At 38.0% G+C, this 21257-nt stretch overlaps 1 protein-coding gene across 1 annotated transcript in view; it reads right to left on the bottom strand.

Annotated features, from left to right (window-relative positions):
• Kif4a (kinesin family member 4A) overlaps positions 1–21257 on the bottom strand; it is a 144183-nt gene that overhangs the window by 3215 nt on the left and 119711 nt on the right. Inside the window, exons 21-28 of the mRNA XM_004648026.2 lie at positions 14968–15123; positions 14744–14844; positions 10783–10912; positions 9054–9224; positions 8574–8681; positions 7314–7391; positions 6853–6951; positions 6033–6206 (exon numbers count right to left, since the gene is read on the bottom strand). Of these exons, the coding sequence (XP_004648083.1) occupies positions 6033–6206; positions 6853–6951; positions 7314–7391; positions 8574–8681; positions 9054–9224; positions 10783–10912; positions 14744–14844; positions 14968–15123 (1017 nt within the window). The remainder of the gene's footprint in view (positions 1–6032; positions 6207–6852; positions 6952–7313; positions 7392–8573; positions 8682–9053; positions 9225–10782; positions 10913–14743; positions 14845–14967; positions 15124–21257) is intronic.

Raw genomic sequence — 21257 nt, 5'->3', positions numbered from 1 at the left:
CATGATTTCTTCCATGCATATAAAAACATAGACAATAACAGTAAGAAAAATCCCATTTGCCTGGGCCTCCAATAAAGTTATAACTCAGGTCTCTTACTTCTCTTTTCCTGACTCTATTTCCCTCTCTGACCTCCAGCGGTAAACGGTCTCTTGAATTAGGTGTTTTTTATTCCTATGCATGTCTTTCACCACATATGGGTTTTATAAAAAAATAAGGAAGTGCCTTGCATGTTTAAACTTTATCTAAATGACATCTTATTATGTATTGATAACATGTAGCTTCAGTTCCATTTCATTTTCACTCTAAGAACATGCCACAATTTATTCCTTCTCCTGACAGTGACATTTTTCACCATTACAAACACAACCATAGATTCATACTGAATTTACAATCAAATTCAAACCCTTAAACCTATTGCACATGAGAACCACTACCTTTGTTCTGTAGTTGTGAAGGTGAAAGAAACTGATTTTTTTCGTGATTATGTGGATATCATATATGACTTTATAAAATTGGGAAACAATAAATGATTTTAATAGTTGTATGAATTATTTCATCATGTGGATCTGTCAATTTATGCAACCAGTCTCCTAGTACCAGGTATTAAGATTGTTTTGACATAAATTATTTGCTATTATAAATCATGTTGTAGTGAATATCCTTGTACAAGAAGAAATATGACCTAAACCATACCATGATTGACAAGGCCTTCCTTGATCTGGCCTGACCACCTCTGACATCATTGTGTGTTGCTTTCTCCCACTTAACACATTCTAGCCACACTGGCTTCTTCAGCTCTGCCTTGAGACACCAAGTTCATTCGTGTCCTGAGGTCTTTGTATTTGCCATTCCCCTTCCCTGAAATGTTCTTCCTCTGAGAGTTCTCTGGACTTGCTCCTTCACTTTGTTTAGATCTTAGCTTAGCTTTTCCCTAATTTTTTTTTTTTTTTTTGGCGGAACCGGGGATTGAACTCAGGCCCTTGCGCTTGCCAGGGAAGCGCTTATTCCACTGAGCCATCTCTCCAGCCCCTCTTTTCCCAAATATTCTTTTTCCATCCCAACATCCTCTATGATTTCACTATACTTCCTTTTTTCTAGGTACAGTATGTATCACCCCACAAGCATGTATTTCATAATGGCAAGGATTTCATCTGTATTGTTTGTTGTACTCTTAGCACCTAGAAACAGTAGGTGTACACAGGTACTCAGGAAAGATTTGTTGAATGAATAATAAATCTATTTAGTTTCTTTTTTTTTTGTATTTTAGGGAAGGGTCTTCCGGGTGTTCAGGGTCTCACTACTAGATCAGACTCGTAGTGATCCGCCTGTATACAGCCTCCCAAGAGCTGGGATTACAGACGCACACCACCACGCCCAGTCTCAATTGCTGTCTCAGTGCACCTGGGGGTGGGGCCGGCACGGCAGGCCTGGGGATCAAACCCCAGGCCCCTGCGCCTGCTTGCTGGTGCTTTAATCTATTGAGCTATTTGGCTGGCCCAATAAATCTATTTACATATCTATAACCATTTCCTTAGTATAAATTCATATATATATATATATATATGTATTTACTTGATTAGAGGACAGGGACTTTTTTTCAGTGTATGTGCTGGCAAAGTGGGCATGACAGAAATATTTTTAAGGCTTCAAATAGTATTTTCAAATTGCCTTCCAGAAAGGTATACGAATTTATACAAAATCTTGGCTGCTTTGAGTAAGACAGAGCAAAAGACCAAGCTTTATGACATGCCCTAGAGATAGCACACCAGGATAACACTGAACCATTTGCAGATGTTACCTGGGTATGGTCATCAAATTCACCAAAATGCTTCAAAGGTGCTGTTATTTTGTCCATGTTTCTGTACTTTAACCAAAGGGATAATAGGAGAGCACAGTTATCTGAAGGGCTGTCATTATGAAGAACAATTAGGCTTTGACATAGCCAAGACCCATTAATGGGATGATTTATTATAGGATAGCACATTTCAGCTAAATAATTTCTAACAATTTGTGGAATGGGCAGCCCTATAAGACAGTGAGCTTCTCCTTACTCTAGTCTTCAAACAAATGGAGACTAAATAAGCACTTGTAGTAGTACAGAAGTCATTACACACAAGATAGAGGTAGTCATACAAATGTCATGTGCACGAGTTGTGACTTCATCCCAGTCTCTTGTATGCCAAGAAGCACATCTGAATGTCAGAGAGGGAGTGTGATGACACAGACGGAACTGCAAAGACCTATTTACATGTGTGGGGTGTGTATATATCACAACTGCTGACAAACCACCACATGGCCCTGTACTGTGGCTGAGAATAGACACTCTACCACCGTGCTACACTCCCAGCCTACTATATGTATTGTATTGAACTGTATTATATTGTATTGTATTTTGAGACAGGTCTTGCTAAGTGGCCCAGGCTAGTCTTGAACTCACTATCTTTCTGTGTCAGCCTCCAGAGTAGCTGAGACTATATTATGCCCCATTGTGCCCAGCTCAAGGGTTTTTTTCTGGTACCAGGAATCAAACTCAGGACCTTGCACTTGGCAGGGAGGCACTTATGCCACTGAGCTATCTCCCCAGCCCAAGACTTTTTTTACATAGAGTGGAATGCACAGATGAAAGACCACTGGCTTTCCCTTTGGCCTATGGTGTCAACCCTGGCTGCACATAAGAAATCTCTTGGGAGCCAAGGGGCCGGGGAGATAGCACAGTAGAATAAGCGCTTGAATAGCAAGTGCAAGGGCCTGAGTTCAATCCCCAGTTCCACCAAAAAAAAAAAAAATCTCTGGGGAGCTTTTAAAAAAGGCTAGGCCTACTACAGACCAATTAAATCAGAATACTGGAGATGGCATCCCAAGATCCCCGTGTTTGGAATTAAAATGTACAAAGTTGGGATTAAGAATGACTGTTTTAGGGGCAGGGGAGATGGCTCAGTAGAATAAGCGCTTCCCTGGCAAGTGCAAGGGCCTGAGTTCAATCCCCGGTTCTGCCAAAAAAAAAAAAAAAAAAAAAAAAAGAAAAGAAAAAGAATGACTGTTTGAGAGACTAAGATTTGGAACTAAGTTCAACATTATACTGTATCTCAGGATAAGATATAGTCAAAAATTGCAAATGCATATAAAAATCTCAAGTTTATCTTTTTAAAATAGGTAATAGTCCATTGCATAAAAATACCACACCTTTTTTATCTATTCCTCTGGTGATGGGCATTTGTTTCCATAGTGGTACACATGTATCATGGTGGTATGATTTTTTTCAATTCTTCTAGAAAAATACCCAGGAGGGGAATAGCTGGTTTGAATGAGATTTCCAATCCAACCAGGCTATGAATTAGGAGACCTGGGTCTTAGTCCTAAATGTAATGACCATGGACAAGTCACCTCATTCAAATTTATCTCTATTCTTTTATTAGCAAGAAAGAAACAAAGACATCTGCTCTCTTTTGCTGGCACAGGTGACAAACGAAAGTTATTTGTAAAATATTTATAGGCTTTAATAATAATACCTACATGATATTTTATCCTTCATAAGGTGCTTTCACATATATTCCCTCTTTTACCTTCTCAGATGCTGTGTAAAACTATATAAAAGTAATATCATTAAAATCCATTTATATAACTTTGACTTTTACTTTGATTCAGGACATTAGCACTGGGAGGGATTTTATACATCATCTACTCTAATCTCTTCATAGCTACTTTTTCTAGTATTGTATATAATCTACCTTTCTTCTTAGTATGAGCAGAAAATGTGGCCGAGAGGAACCATTAATTCTGCATCATTTTAGTGTCAGTTGTGATCTCCTTTTCAGTAACCAAGTGATAATACCAATCCTCTTCAGCTGTACTGAATCAATAATAATAAAGGTGGCATAGCTAGTGTATCTACAGTAATCTGATTAAGAGAGGTCATAGCATTGCACAGATTGCTAAGAGGGAGAAAGTAGACTATGCCAATTGGCTCCTCCCTTTGAAGTCCAATGATATATATGTCCCAAGTTATAAAATTTGGGAAAAAGCCTGAAAACTAATTTTTACAGTTTTCGAATTAGGATTTAACATTGCTAGTAGGTATTATTTACTTGCAGTATTTGCTATACTTCCATATTTTCTTTGTTTTTGGTGGAACTGGGGATTGAAATCAGGCCCTTGTGCTTGCCAGGCAAGTGCTTATTCTACTGAGCCATCTTCCCGGACCCCATATTTTCTTTTTAAGTTTGAGTAATAGTTCTATGATAAGACATTAAGCTTTTTTTAAGGACAGGTATACTCACAGTGTGCTCGCTTTGGCAAATACTAAATACATATACTAAAATTGGAACAAAGTATACCATATATGTTTCATATCTGGAAAACTCTTTCCAGAGCTTTTAGGCCCTGTACCTTTTGTTTCTCTGTGCATTGCTTATGAATTCTGCCACCCATGTCTAATTAATAGTAGTAGCGGCAATAGTAGTAGAACTTTAAATCTCATTCAGCCGAAGCTGTTTACTTTAACCTAGGGGAGTGTCCATATTTGTCAAGTAAATGAAAGACATTGTGTTCCATTTTCTTGAAGAGTCTCAACCCACTGTGTTCTGCTATCCTCAAGTCTTTGCATGATGTATGCATTCACTGGGCCAGAAATGTTCTCCCTGATGCTCCCAAGACTGTACTTCCTTTCCCAAGTCATAATGCAGCAGTAGTCGCCTCTATGATGGCATCTTCTTAAACTATACCTTTCTATTTGGCTGTAAAAACCAAAAATTCATCTTGCTGAGATGAATATGTTTGGTGAGGCTCTAGTTATGCTTTGATTTCTTTGCTTAGTTTTCCCACTAAATTATATAAGCTCTTACCAGGTAGACCAGCACACACCTATAACCATAGCTACTCATGAGACTGAAGTAGGAGGATTGCAAATTTGAAGCCAAACTGGGAAACAGTCAGACTGGATCTCTAAAAGCAATCACAAACAAGCAAACAGTCTGTTCCCCTCAAAATTATAAGCTTTTTGAGGCCAAGGACATGTTCTTAGTCTCATCATGAGCACATGGTACGTTATATTCCTGACAAACCTGACTGACCACATGACCTAACACTCCACGGCACTCTAGTTCACTTGCTTTGCTCTGGTGCTCTGGTTTCACAAGGCTTGGTTCCCCATGTGGTATACTATGAGCTAATCCAATCAAGTAAGCTTCTAGGAAACCAGTTAAGGTAATCTGTCAACTGTTCTTTGTGAATAGAATGTGGCTGCAGGACAAAGTGGGGTCTTGGTGGTAAACTGTAGTGCCTGGGAAGTTAGTATTTCAACATAAAATATCTGTTTGGTAACTATGTGGATCTATCATTGTAAGAAAATAAAGCATGTTTCAAAGTCACATTTTTGTCAACTAGCCTTAACTTGATACGTTTGAACTTTATTAGTTTTTTCTATAAAATTCTGTTTGGCTTTAGATTAATAAGCAAAAATCAATAGGCAAAGATGATGAAGTACCCATTCAGCTTCTGCTCTGCAGTTATTACTGATGTGACCATAATGTGGTGGAAGCAAACTGGACTTGGTGCTAGAATATTCTGTTTCAAGTCCTGAATGTCACTTGGTTTTCTCACCTTTGGCAATGATCTTTGATCATTTCCTTCTTGTGAGTCTAAAGTTCATTTACAAAATGCAAATGAAAAATATACATCATTGGAATTTTTGTGATGATTAAAAGATTGTATGTAGGAAAATGGTTTATAAACCTAAGGTGCTATAAAAATATGGGCATGATTATTTTGGAATCAGCTTCAAAAAATGATATGGACCTGTTAAGAATCTGAAAAGACAGAGAGCCGATTTGTCTGCTCAGCCAGTCCTCTATGTTGGCTCCAGGTTTTACACAGAGCTGGTTCAATAAGCCTCTGAGTGGAGTCAACGGAACAGGATCGAAGGGGCTCAGTTGCAGGACTGGGGCCAGCAAATTCCTAGATTCAAAAAGCTGTCCCAGGGACAGTGAATACTAATGAGTAGAACCAGTGACAGAGTTAAAGAGCTGGCTCCTACCCCCTGGATGTTCTTCCTGGACACCTTAATTAATTTTGATGGCTTCCATTCCTCATCATCCCCATAGGCATCGGTATCCTCGTGCTCATTCACAGAATGCTCAGAATAATATTGGAGATCCTTGATGTCCACGCTGTGCTCCAGAAACTTTTCTTTAACACGGGAAGGTTTTGGCTGAGAAAAAAAGTTTTGAAGTGGTTATTCAGTAAAAATTTAAAAAATACATATGGCATCATATTTTCCCAGTAGCTGTTGCCAGCTATATTCTCAGAGCATAGATTTTAGACTCTTCAAATATATCCCACTTGGCTTTACTAATAAAAAAAATATCTGTTTGGTCTTTGGCCTCACTGAAGGGACGGAAACTGGAGGCTGGTCAATCCGAGGGAGGAAGGGAAGACTGGTGGAATAAGTATCTTTGGATGGACAGTAGGACATTAGTCTTTTCCTTTCCTCCTCCTCCTCCTCAGTCGTATTATGAAATGCTTGTATATGGCCAAAAGTCAACCCTCTGAGGGAGAAGAGCTGTTCTCCTTACAATTATACTATAGTTTTATCTGGTATATCAAGGAAAATTGACATGCTAAAATTTGGGGATTTTAACTGTAGTGTTTCGGGCAGGGTCTCAGTCTGTAATTCAGGCGGGCCTCAAACTCACAGCAATCCTCCTGCCTTGGCCTCCCAAGTGCTGGGATCATAGGTGTGTGCCACCACACCCAGCTGAGAATTTTAACTCTTAACGTCTCATAAAAAGTGATTTTAGTACAGTCATCCCAAAGTACGCTATCCAAAGGTATCATAGGCAGTAAGCATTTTTTACCTGCGGGGGGATATATTCAAAAGAAGAGTCTGGAGAGAGAAGGACATCCTTAGTAAGATGAGGTTTCTGCCTGCCGGCTACTTGGAGGAGGGTGAGTTTCTGTTTGAAGAGGAAAGACAGAGTGCATAAAGTAGGGCAGCTTCTGAGAGTGTTCATGGCTAAAACACAAGGATTCCAGACTTAGACTAGTTGAATTTTAAACTGTAGTAAAGTGAGGCAAGACTGCAGTAGAGTAGGTTTAAGGACTCCCACATTCTAAAATCAGTATTAAATTCAGAAAAGGGCATATTTAAAACCTTGTGTTTATGCCACTTGGAAATGCACAAGATGGTATCATGCAGAAACTCAGTGTAGACCTCATACAGTAGAGCTAGGCCACTAAGCTATGGGTTGCTCCCAACCACTGGCCTTGGTGGCAGTAGGATTTCCCAAGGCTGAAGTGGTAAGAAGCCTTGTATTACCTGCTTGATCATTTCATTCTCCCGGAGAAGCTGCTGGTTTTGCTCACACACTTCTTGCATCTTCTTAAGCTCTTCATCCTATTTCCAGATAGTGCAGTGATAGGCGGGGTTATTTTGGGCAGTACATGTGGGTTACCACACAACTCACATAGATGAAAACATACTGCTGCCAAGTTGCTGACAGCAGATGGTTTTTGCACAGCAGGCATTGGCACTCATAAAAATGTCTTATTCCCAGTTCCTAAGTACCTTGAATGCCACTTCTATTCCAGTGCTCTCCAGAAGCCCTGACCACAATCAGAGAAACCATGGGCTCTGTCCAACAAGCCTCCCTTTTTCCCCCCATTTTCCAGCCTCATATAGTGGCACTTCAGTTCATGAACTTAAGTTTTTCTACGAATCGGGCTGCAAAACCAACTGGACAAGAACCAAATCAAATTTAATGCTGACCTTAAGGGGCAATATGATTCAGTTCTTGTTCAATTCCATTTGTGAAAATTCCAGAATTGTGGAAAGAATTAAGTTCGTGAAACGAGGTACCACTGTATCCTCTATTCACCTTCAGATGCTGATGCAGAAATTCACAGAGGGTTAGCTTTGTTACAGATGCTTCCATTCATCCTTCTCAACGTAGATTAGACAGTTTATTTGCTATCCTAATAAGCCTGATTAACATCCTAGCACTTATGAAAACTGGATTCGTATCTACAGCTTCAACTAGTTTGGTTATGTCTTAGGTGGCAGGTGCCAAGGAAACTGTAGAGGCTGGTGGTGCAAGTTAGAAGAGTCTAACTTGGACTAAAATAGTGCTCCAACATGCTACTAAAGGGTGTGGTGTTCTCAGCCTCTGGAAGGAATTCAGACCCCAGGCATTTTATAAACATGTCAGGTCCCAGCTCAGAACAAATTCAGGAAGGTACAATTAAATGCCCCCAGGATTCTAAGTAACTATTAGATCATTTTGCTTCCTCAACTCTTTAGAGCTTAGGGTTGAAGTAAAAGTATAAGAGGCTTCCCAGTCTGGTATGGAGTTATGTGCTGCTTTTTTGCTCCCTAAAATGAAGTTAATTCTGTGTGTGATTATACTCTGATTATACCTAACCTGAATAAATACAGCCATAAAGAAAAAGGCTACCACAGTAAGCCCTTCTTCAGTAGGTAATAACTCTGCTGTGAGGACAATGGTCTAAATAAATGAGAAAGTGTTTTCAGTCAGGCCTGTGAAGCCCATCTCAGGGGACCTTTCCCTCCTTCTTATACCTGATACTTTAGGGTGCTCAGAAGCTGTTGTTCTTTTCCATTGATTGACTCCTCCAGCTGCTTCTCTGCCATCTGGCTTTGCTGCAGCTGGCTGAGAAGGTATAGGACCTGCAGAAAGACACAACACACTGGGTGATATTAAGGGAGCAAGAAAGAAAAAGGAATTTCAACCTAGTTCAGCCAGGTTACTCTGCTGTGATTTGGAAATGAACTGCTGTCCTTTGCTCTTATGGCTTAATATGGTAAGCATAACAGTGATATTTCCTAGCACATTAATACTGGGACTCAAGTAAGGCTACGAGCCACTATCACTGATAGCTGTAAATTTAAACAAGTCAATTCTTTCTGTTTCAGGTTTTTTATTGGCAAAATTTGGAAGAGATGGCATGGCTTTTGAAGGAAGCTACTACTTTTTAAAACTAACCACAAAAGGCAATGGTATTTTGCGTTTCAATATAGCTTCTGGGCTTTCCTGTTTACCTTTTCTTGGTGCTGTTGCTCCATTCTGACCATTTCAGCTTGCAACTCTGTCTCTATCTCAGCAAAACGATTTCGTTCCTCAAACAGCATCTTCTGCATGTCAGCACAGCTTGCCTTGCTCTGTTTCAGGCTGCTTTCAAGCTTGCTGACCTGTATTTTCGAGGAGACCAGCTGGGTGGGATAAAAGAAGATCAGTTTATTTGGAGAATGACCCACCTTTCCCCATTCATTAGGTACGAAAGTTGGCAGCTTTCCTGAAATGGTCTGAGGGAAAAAAAACCTTCATGTCAAAGTTCAATCCTATTTTTTCATGTCATAGAGATTCTGACACTGAATACTAACAATACTATTTTACAATTAGCCTTTATATCCCAATTAGGTTCATATCACAACTCTACCATTAGCTACCTATGTAATTTGGGGTATATTTAAAAATCTACTTCAATTTCCTCATTTATAAAAGTGGGGCTAGTCCTATTCCTTATCTCTTAGGCTTTTGGGCTGTCAAGTTAATCCAGCTAGATAGAATTTAGGACAGAGTTGGGTGCACAGTTGATGCACAACTTCGTATGTAAGTGTGACCTACTAAGATAACACGTAAATGATGAATTGGAATCTCTTAAGTGTTTGAGTTTATAAAAAGAGCCAAGCTTACTGGAATTATTTGTAAACAAGGACCTGGGGATTTCCTTGAGTAAAGTTGAATATTCCAACCCTTAAAAAACAAACAAAACCCCAATACTACTGCTCTATTCTTAGGCTAAGAGTCTATACTTTTACTGAGACACATATCTTACGGCTGGAAGTCACTCGTAAGGACATTTTATCTCATGCTCTGCTCCAAGGCGAGAATAATCATAATAGAAACAGTATCTGACAACTCTAATATTTTGATATTTAAGAAGATTTTCCTTAATTTTAAAGAGAAAGCCACAAACATCCTTATGACCAACTCTGACTTGTCTTTGAATGTTTGTTTTCACGTGTCAGAACGTGCAGGATATTAGCTGAAATTGCAGATCTGGCTCTTAAGCTAGATTCATATCCTGTGCTAGTCTAGCTTCCTGTCCACTAGTAGCCTCGATGGGGAACATCCTGAATACCAGTTTTACCAGGCTAATCAGGATTCCTCAGTAGAACAGGCCTACTCATCTAACACAAAACATACAAATGGTGGCATTGCTTGAACTTGTGGATTTGCAGAGTTGTATTCTTGTCTTGAGTGAAAAGTGCCTCAATCACCAGTGTTAATTAACTTTCATTCTTCTTGTGACAATGTAAGATGATTATTTTCAGGTCATTGAAGATGGCTTTTCCTTAAAATAAATCTTTACATGGTTGACGATTCTTAGGTTTTCCCTTTTCTAGATGGTTATTAAACTTTCTGAATATACATTTCATCAGTACTTTAAAATAGTACAAAATAATAGTTTATGTTTAACCATGGCCTGCCTACTACAGCACCCTGATCTTTTCCTAGTAACAATACCTAACATTTACTGAGCACTTGTTATATGCCAGGCAGGACATTAGTAATTTGTGAGTCATTAGTTTTGTGACTGACGTGTACTTGCATTTTCCAAACTTTACCCACTAAACTCCCTCATGCGAGTGCCACTGGGATGTCTGCAATGAAAAGTGGCAACAAGTTTGTGACAGTATTGCAAGGTATCTTATTTCAGCCTACCCACCCAGATCCCTAACTGTTGGTAGGGAGAGTGACATTTACCTCTCCAATTAAATATTTCAGGGCACACTTGGCTTCCAGAATTGTAGCAATATTCTCCCAGCGTTGTTTCGGCCTATCTTCACTTTCTGCATCCAGGAGTTTCTGTTGGAGGTCAGCAATCTGAGCACTCCTTCATGGAAAGAGACAGCAGGGCTTATTGTGAGTAGCCTCAACTATAACATACATGAACAGAATTTCCTACAAGTCCTCAATTTTTTAAAATGCAAAGGGGTCCTGAGACCCCAAACTTTGAGAGCTATTGTCTTTTGATTACTTTGTACCCATCTTCCTTATAACTCCTCAGCACAGCACTGCATGTTTTAGACACCTGCTGGCATTCTCCGTCTCACTTGACATAGCACATTTGAGAAACAAACTAATTAATGAAGCTGAAATACTATATATACTTTTGTCTAAGCTATACTTGATTAGAAAGTATCTAGAATCTATAAGCAAAGTCTGGATATCTGGTTTTCAATTTTTAAATGAATTGATATAAATTTTGTTTCAATTTAACACCTATTATTCACAAATATATTTTATGAAAAATAACTACATTTTCCAAGACCAAAAATGATTTAGTGAGAAGAGTGGGAATATTTTACATTTTGCAAATCTAGAGATGTCTGGCTTAATACAAGGTAGTTGGAGTCTCACATCTCTGTTCCAGACAGGCTGTTGCAGTTTATGTAAATGAAGATAACCCAGCCTCATATGGATATATAGTTAGCAAAGTGAGGAGTATTTTAGTAGCTTTTAAACATAACTTGGGAGACTCTTTAAGACTATGCTATAGCTTGTGGAGTGGTAAGTTCCTTAGAAGTTATTTACAATATAGAAAGTGAAACTATTATTGTTTCTTTGACATTTATTTTTAAAATTAAATTTATTTTTCAACTAATACATAAGAACTGATGTTTCAATACATTTATATAGCGCAATATCTAAGTCAGGTTAAACCTATCTTTTCAAACATTTGTCATTTCTATATCCTTCTAGCTTTCTGAAATGTAATCTACAGTACATTACTGTTATCTATAGTCATTCTCATATGGAGGAACACACTCGAGCTCCTTGTCTAACTATAACTTAGTTCCTACTGATCAATTAAAACTATTATCAGTAAACGTTTAACAGTCATATTAAAATCCATATGATAAGCCAATGCTTCCCCTGTGAGTTCACAGTACAAAAAATTCCATATGTATATGAGAGTGTGTAAACATATAAAACACATATAAAGTACATGTGTAGGCTATATTTTGACAAAACATATCTTAGGAAGCAATATGCTGAAGTTTGGGTTGTTTCTGAACCTCAGGAAATCATGAGGAAGATGCTTGAGAGCATGTGGTGCTGTGGGAGGTTAGGAGGTCAAGTGTCATCAAGTTGGCCCACACAGGGCACGATCAGTGACCAATGCCCTTAGTAAGGCTCCCTGGAGTGGGAGCTAAGGTAGATTCCTGTTTGAGACAGCACAAGACATAGGTCAAGTCAGTGTTGGGGGGATAAAGATCACAAACAAATGAGGGAGATTATGAGTAATCAATGCATCTAGTAATTGTTCAGTTTGGGTTGGTACTTGTAGAGCTATTATCTGATTTCAAGTGGCTTGAAATGTAAACAGATAGAAGATGTACTGTAATAATGAAGTACCACATTTGGGTAGGTCATATAAATAGTCCCCACTGGTTTGTTGGGAAATTTGAATGTGTTTTTTGCTCATACATGATTCTTTACCATGTCATTTTAATAGTAGTAGTCCAGTCATACAGGTCCTCCAAAAATTAACATTTTATTATAAAATGTATTTCTTCTTCTTCTTTTTTTTTTTTTTTTTTTTTTTGTGGAACCGGGGATTGAACTCAGGCCCTTGCACTTGCCAGGGAATTGCTTATTCTACTGAGCCAACTCCCCAGCCCCTATAAAATGTATTTCAAAGCTCATATTTGTTAATATCATTACTGACCTTATCAGAAAAGTTGTGAAAAAGTATCAAGCTTATAATGGGAAATGTAAGTTTTCCAAAATTCTGTTTTCCTTTAAAGCTCTAATTTTATCTTTGGCAACAAATATTGTTGTTTTCTTTAAAGTGATAAGGTCTTTGTTCATTTCTCAGAACATGACTGCCAAGAAATGAAGTTTGAATAACCACTTTTCCTTTCAGTTATTCTTTCAAATAAAACTAATATTCCACGAAAAAGAGCCCATTTGAACTCACACCTTAAACAATACTACAGTACTTTTCCTGGGAAGACCATTGTGCTCAGTACATAGAAGTGCTTCATGTGTTCTTCCTGTTTAATGACATATGATATTAAAAAGATGTAAACTCAAGGTCAGGATTCAGCTCAAATGCAACTGATTCAATCTAACCTTACAATAGTGTGGTGGGGGAGTGGGAAGAAATGTACAGGATACTGGTGGATTGCTTATACAATATTTCTTAAAATTGTATAGCCCTTACATATTGTTGTGAAATCAAAGCTTAAATTTTTGTTATTGCCTGCTATATATGCTATTCTTTGGTGGAAAATTCCTATAGTCTGTATTCAAGAACTGCCTGAAATTGATTTATGATGATTTTTAAGTCCATCTAATAAATTTTCTAAAGTTAAAAAAAAATTCAGGATTCAGTACAATTCACAATTTTCACTGTTTTGTCGAAGTCATTCTTAGGTGAGACTGGCTCCTTTAAGAATTTAAAACTGAGAATGTTTGGTAGTATCAGGTACAAATGACTACTCGTTCATGTAGGGGCCACTTCTTTTGTCAGATAAAAGTGTCAATAGTTTTGCCCACTTTTGCTTTTGTAGTACTAGGGGTGTAAATGTCAGCACAGTAGTGGAGATAAGTAATGTCTTATTATATGCAACTACATTTCCCAGACTCCCAAATAGGAACTTGGAGACCCCCCTGGGGCTGGAAGACTGCACTTGGAGAATCTTTGTCTAATGTATAGTCCTTTTCTTCAATCCCTTAGATTGAGAAAATTAAAACATAAAACAAACACTAAGCACAGATCAACTGTATCATATGTGCCACACAATTAAGTGCTGGAAATCTTAAAGATGGTCAGAGAACACAAAGATTAGTGAGAGATTAAGTGGAGGCCAAGAGTGTAGCTCAGTGGTACAGCATGCTTGAGTCCCTGGGTTTTATCTTGAGGACTAAAAAAAGAAAAATTATGAGGGATGAAGAGTTAGGCAGCGTTGTGGAAGAGGCAGAGCGAGCACTTCAGAGTCACAGTATATACCCTTTCTCGTTTTTTTTTTCTGAAAATTCATGTTCCTTACTCTTTCTACTTGGCACCTGCCCTTATTAATCATTTACTTATGATGTGTGCAGTTTTGTGTTTGATGAATAGCATTTAAAAAACTAGCCCTTAGTCAGCTGTGGTAGTGCATGACTGTTGTCCCAGGACTCTGGGAGGCTGAGGTAGGAAGATTACAAATTGGAGTCCAGCCTCGGCGACTTAGCAATTTAGTGAGACCCTCAAAATAAAAAAACAAAATCAGCCCTGATTTGTAGCTTTCATTAGTTTTTGTGGTGTTAATATTTTCACCATAATCAACTGGAAATGATCAATAGCTTAGCACATTTCTGAAGTTGTACCAAATGTCACCAGTGTGCATACAGTTTCTACTTGACACCAAAGACAGTGCCGTCTTTCTGTTTATTGCACTAAATGCAGTGTAGCACAAAGAACTCAAATGTTGAGTGACTTATAGCTGTATTCAAAGATAAACAGCTAGTGTTATACATTGCTAAAACCAAATTACAAGATCTCCAATGTATCTAACATGTCTAATATAGTATATGGTTCAAAATATTGTTACTTTCTTCTATTTTTTCCACCACTGTATATCTTTTTAAAAGTAAGGTTTTTAATCACAAGGTTAATAGGCTATAGTTTTGGTCCCAAGTATAAATGTTTATGCCTTAAAGATAGTCCTGTTACCTGAGTTCCATTTCAGTCTCTAGGCTTTCGATCTGCTTTGTAATAGAATCCTCTGACTCTGAAACTTGACCAGGGATCTCAGCAAGTGAGAATGTACGCCTCTGTAAAGAAGAATAGTGAGTGTTAAGGGTAAGTCCTAACAGGAAAGAAAGCCTCTAAAGCAGTGAGGACTCGTGGGGATGCAGTCAGAGTTACTGCTAACATTTTTGCATACGGATACTTACCCGAAGTTTAGGAGGAGGATTCTCCCCAGATTCCTTTTTCTCTTTGAGTTGTGCCAAGTCCTGAGCAAGGATCTTTCTATCTTCAAGAAGGTCATTCAGATGACGTTTGGCTTCCTCAGTACTGACCATAACCTCAATTTCATTTCCAAGCCAATTCTAGAAATCAGGGATGAGGAATCATTGGTTGATATGCTAGAAGCAGCTCCAGACCTCATTTCATCTAGACCAGAGCTCAAGAAATTAGAAGTAAGATTTCCATTTGTATCTCTGAGAGGCTTTAATAACAATATCCCAAAAGGTCACCCACCAGAAAGAGGAATTTCAGCTGGCTGTGGTGGTACATGCCTGTAATCCCAGCACTCATGAGGCTGAGACAGGAGGATCAATCTGAGTTTGAGGCCAGCCTGGGCTACATAATGAGACTTTGTCTCAATAAAAAGAGGAAAAGAAGAGGATTTCTAGGGAGAATCTTTCTCTAGATGTCCTAGTGTTTCTACGTGTCTTGTCTTTACTTTCTCCATTTTCTTTCTTTCTTTCTTTCTTTCTTTCTTTCTTTCTTTCTTTTTTTTTTTTTTTTTTTTTGCTGAACCAGGGATTGAACTCAGGCCCTTGTGCTTGCCAGGGAAGCGCTTATTCCACTGAGCCATCTCCCCAGCCCCTCTCCATTTTCTTAACAATTGTTTTTTGCCTTTAGTTATGATACATAAGACTATTCATTGAAGACTATTTCTACCATTTTATTTAATAAATAGATACCCATTATAATTTTAAAATGAATGACTGGTAATTTTAAGAAAGAAAATAAAATTTGCTAAATTAATTTTTAAAAAGAGTGACCTTAGAGACTGGAAATTTAGCTCATTGTTACAGCACATGCTTAAAATGCACAAGATCATGGGTTCAGTCACCAGCACCAAAAACAAAAAAAGCTAACAGCCACACCTGAGAACGTGTCTACTTTTGATGAAGATATACCATATATACCATGTTAACAGCAATCAAAAGCAAGCTAGAACGGCTATATTAATATCTTGTTATTTTTCTCTTATTGCTGACACAAAATGCCTGATGGCCAAAATGAAGGAAGGAAAGGTTTACTTAGTTCACAGTTTGTGGAGGTTTCAGTCCATAATCAGCTGGCTCCTAGGCAGGGTGGCATGGCACAGGGGCAATAGCTCATGGTGGAAGATACCAAAAGCAATAGGGGGAGGAGCTAGCCTCTTTTCTTCCCTTATACTGTACACAGACTACTCTGCCTCAGGGCAGGTGCAACATTCAAACTGCCAACCCCAGCAACAAATCAATCCCAAACTCTAGATTCAGCCCCCTCTGAAAAGCCTGCCACTTCAGCCCACATGAGGCTTTGGGGGAGGGGGACATCCAGACACAAACCATAACAATATCAGATTGAGGTAAAATTCCTATGAAAAAAATACTACTAGAGATAAAAGGGTTATTTTATCATGACAAATAAGTCAACTGTCCAAAAGAGAACATAAGCCTGAATGCTCAGGCTTTCACAGAGAGCACACTGGCCAAGCAATGGCTGCGACTCATCCACATGGCTGACAGTGACAAAGGATCTACAAATTGCGGCACAGCATTTCAGGATAAATGCTGAGGGGATTTGACTGACATTGTCAGATACAAAAGTTACATTTCTTGGTATATAGGTCTTGCTTCATCTTGGTCTTAACCATCCAGCAGAAAAGTATAAAAACGAAGTATAAAAAGTAAAACCATATTACTATGCGAGCTATAAAAGGCTCAAGTCAACAACTTCTGACATTGTCAGTACTATGGAAAACCCACTACTATTATGGACTACTGGACTATATTGGAATATTTTGCTGAATTAATGCACCTACAATATTTAAATGACAATGGAATATCCTTCTCTGGCAAAACTAAACAAAAAAAGGGGATACAAATGAAGGACCATTTTGTATCTGTATATTCAAAATAGTTGGGATAGATATAAAGCTACTTTCTCTTAATTCAATGAATAGAAAGATTTGTTCTAATAGTGTTTGTGGACAGGATATCATGTCTGCATCTTGTACAATGAATAACCACTAAGAAGACAACAATATGCAATGTATTAATTATTGTAACTGTCCTACTAACCTGTTTTGAAACTGTCTCATTACTATTCGTTTCTCAATAAAATTATTAAAAAAAATAAGCCTGAATGTTCATGTCCCTAATAACAAAGCACCAAATCTGTGAACTCAAACTTTGGTTTGCAAGAACAATTTGTTTAAAGGATTTGTATATCAAGGCAGTGAGAGAGGGTGAAAGAAAGAGAAACCAGTTATGATCTTGTGACACTTGCCATGCTGTGCTGTATTACTGGTATTGGAAATCATCACTTATTCTATGAAGTTAAAATTTCTTACAAATATCTGCTGGTCTTGTGGAACACTCCCAGACCAAGTTAATTGAAATCCAAGGTTTGACTGCATTAAGTCAACTAAGGTGGTAAGAGAACCAACTATACGGCGCCTTTAAGAAATACATTTTAAGGGCCGACCAAATAGCTCAGCGGATTAAAAAGCCTGCAAGCAGGTGCACGCGCAGCGGCTGCGGTCATGTGCAGGGGCTGGGGTTCATCCGCAGGGCCTGCCATGCAGACACCACCCTTGGGACGTGCTGAGAAGACAATTGAGACTGGGAGTGGTGGCGTGCGCCTGTAATCCCAGCTCTTGGGAGGCTGTAAACAGGAGAATCACTATGGGCCCAATCTAGTAGTGAGACCCTGAACACCCTGTAGACCCTTCCCAAAAATACACAAAGAAAAGAAAAAAAATTAAAAATAAAAGCCCAAATAAGTTTACAAAGCACAAAAATATCATGCTAAAACTAATAAAAAAAGCTGGAAGGATGTATTAATATAAGAAAAATCAGATTTTAGGACAGAATATCATAGGGATAAAGAAGTTCATTTCATAATAATAAACAGGTCACTTAATCCTAAATTTTCATGCCTCTAACAACAGAGCTCCAAAACATATTAAGTAAAAGCAGAACTACAATGAAAAATAGACAAATTCAAAATTATTGTTAGAGATTTGAACATTTTCCCCTTAATATTTGAGAGGACAAGTGTGCAGAAAACCAGTCAGGATATGTCAGGAATACAGCACAATCAATTAAGTCAATATGATTGACATTTACAGAATGCTCTCTACAAGAGAATACAAATGCTTCTCAAGTACACATAGAACATTTACCAAGATCGACTACATCCTGGGTCATAAAATTAGTTACAGTGAGTTCAAAAAGATTCAATTCAGACAACTATGTTCTCTGACCATGAGGGAATAAAGCTAGCAATCAGTAACAAAAAGATGCTTGGAAAAATCTCCAAATATTTGAAAAGTACATAATCTTCTAAATAACTCATAGGTCAAAGAACAAATCAATGGGAAAATCAGAATATATTTTGGAAAATTAAAATATATTACCAAAACGTGGGCCAGTGATATAGCTCAGCACTGTAGGACCTGCCTGGCAAGCACAAGGTCTTGAGTTTGATTTTTGATACCATATAAAAATAAGCACCAAAATGTGTGGGGTGTTTTAATAAAAGTATTTAAAGCAACATTTCAAGCACTAAATATCTACACTAGAAAACAACAAAGATTGTAAATCAATGAGGGTTGGTAGGATTGCCCCAAGAAATTAAGAGCAAATTAAATCCAAACTAAGCAGAAGTGAGGAAACCATAAAGATTGCAGTGGAAACTAATGAGATCAATTTTAAAAATGTTTTATTGTGATAAAACATATATAACATAAAATTTATGATTTTAACCATTTACCAGAATGAGTTGGTTGATAAACCTCAGAAAAAATGGCAAAAACAAGAAAATATCAGAAATGAGAGTGCTGGCACCAGTATAGATTTTTTGTGGTACTGAGGGCTGAAACAGGATCTCACACATGGTAGCAAGTGCTCTACTACAGAGCTACATTCCCAGACCTTTTTAAGACAGAGTTTTGCTAAGTTGCCCTGGCTGGCCTGGAATTTGAGATCTTCATTCAGACTCCTGAGTAGCTTGAATTATAGACATGCACCACCACACCCAGCACTGATATCAATTTTAAAAAAGTATTTATTTACTTATTTGGTACAACGTCTCGCTGTGCAGCTTGGACTCATAGTGATCCTCCTGTCTTCAGCCTCCCCAGTGCTGAGATTATAGGTGTGCGCCACCACTCCTGGTTCTGGGGCCAGCAGGGCATGTGGTACCAGGGATCAAACCTGGGTCCTTGTGCTTGTCAAGCAGGCGCTTTGACTGCCAAGCTATTTTCCCTACACTTACATCAATTTTAATTTGTGTGTGTGTGTGTGTGTGTGTGTGTATTTTTAGGGAAGGGTCTACAGGGTGTTCAGGGTCTCACTACTAGATTGGACTTGTAGTGATATGCCTGTTTACAGCCTCCCAAGAGCTGGGATTAAAGGCGTGTGCCACTATGCCCAGTCTCTTACACCAATTTTTTTTTTTTTTGGCAGAACCGGGGATTTTTGGCAGAATTCAGGCCCTTGCACTTGCCAGGGAAGCACTTATTCCACTGAGCCATCTCCCCGGCCCCCTCTTACATCAATTTTTAAAGTTGAACTTTTGTTAACATTCTTCCCCCCCAAAATAAAAACAAACAAGCAAACCAAATCTCTTCAGGCCAGATGACTTTGTTGGTGATTTTTATTAAACTTTTAAGAAAGAAATAATATTGACTGTATACAAAATTTTCTTGACAACTGACTGGAAGGAACTAGTTTTTAACTCAATCTATGAGGCCAAGATTATCTTGAGACTAAAACCAAAAAGAATATAGGAAAATTATAGGCCAATATTCTTCATAAACACAGATGCAAACATTTTCAACAAAAACTTTATTTTACATATAAATGTTCCTCAACTTATAAAGGGCTTACATTTCCGCAAATGCAGAGCATTTGGAAAATATCCTAAACTGAAAATACATTTAATCTATCTAATCTACTAAACATCATAGCTAGCTTAGACTTGTCTTTCTTAAATGTGCCCAAAACACTTATGTTAGTTTACAGTTGGGCAAAAATCACCTAAGGAAAAGTCTGTTTTATAATAAAGTGTTCAATATTGAGTTTAATCAAGGAAAGCAAGACTGGCTCCACACTTGAGCATTGTTCAAAGTAATTCACCAAATCAACAACTTAGAGACAGAAAAGTCTCTAATTTAATATCCATTCATGATAAAACGTACATCAAATTGATAATAGATAAGAATTTCCTAAACTTGATAAAGGGCATCTATGAAAAACCTGCAGTGAACATAATAATGGTGAGAGACTGGATACTTTCCTTTTATGATTAAGAACAGGGAAATGTCTACTCTTTCTAGTCCTATTTAAATATCATCCTGAAGGTCTTAGCTGATACAATAGGGCAGGTTAAAAAGTTAAAAGATATATAAATTAGAAAGGAAAAAATAAAACTGTATTTATAGGTGGTATGATTTCTACATGCAAAACTCCAAGGAACCTGCAAAAAAGCTAGTAGACTGGTATGTCAAGATAAAATATACACAAATCAATTGTATTTCTATATACCAGAACTGAGCAGGTGGATTGGTGGTGTCTTATAATGTCACTTACCACATGACCTAGTAGTCTTACTCCTAGCTATTTATCCAAGTGAAATGATTATGCATATTTATAAAGATACAGTGGACCCTTGACTTACAGACTCAATTTGTTGGAAAGGGATGGTAGTAACACAAGTTAGCTGTAGGTCAAGACTTTTTCCCATAAAAAATAATGGAAATACCCATAACTGTCTCTGAAACCTCCCAAAGCACCCCTTAAGTAATTCATAACAAAAAGGGATGTATATATACATAATTTGCCAGAAATGTAAATAATTTTCCTAGTGTATTCATCAAGAAGTTATAAAATGCCAGCTGGCTGTGGGGCTGCATGCTTGTAATCCCAGCACTGGGAAGGCTGAGGCATGAAGAGCACTGCAAGTTTGAGGCTAGCCTCAGCTATGGTTGAGTTCAAGGACAGTCTGAATTACACAGTGAGATCCTGTCTCAGAAATGTAATAAAACACACACAAAATGAAAAACTAACTAACTAAAATGTGCAAGCTTACCAGGAACAATTTCATAGTGCACTCACCTTTCAAGTTGACATCTGTGGCTTGCGCAAAGGGAGGATGAAGCGGAAGCTGGCTACTATTTGGAATGAGAGTCCTTTCCCATAAGAATGTCAGGAATTTGGCTCCTTTTTCTCCTTGGGAA

This window comes from Octodon degus, unplaced genomic scaffold (assembly GCF_000260255.1).
Source record: "Octodon degus isolate 3935 unplaced genomic scaffold, OctDeg1.0 scaffold00347, whole genome shotgun sequence".
Taxonomy (NCBI): Eukaryota; Metazoa; Chordata; class Mammalia; order Rodentia; family Octodontidae; genus Octodon; species Octodon degus.
This window is presented reverse-complemented; position numbering and strand designations above follow the sequence as displayed.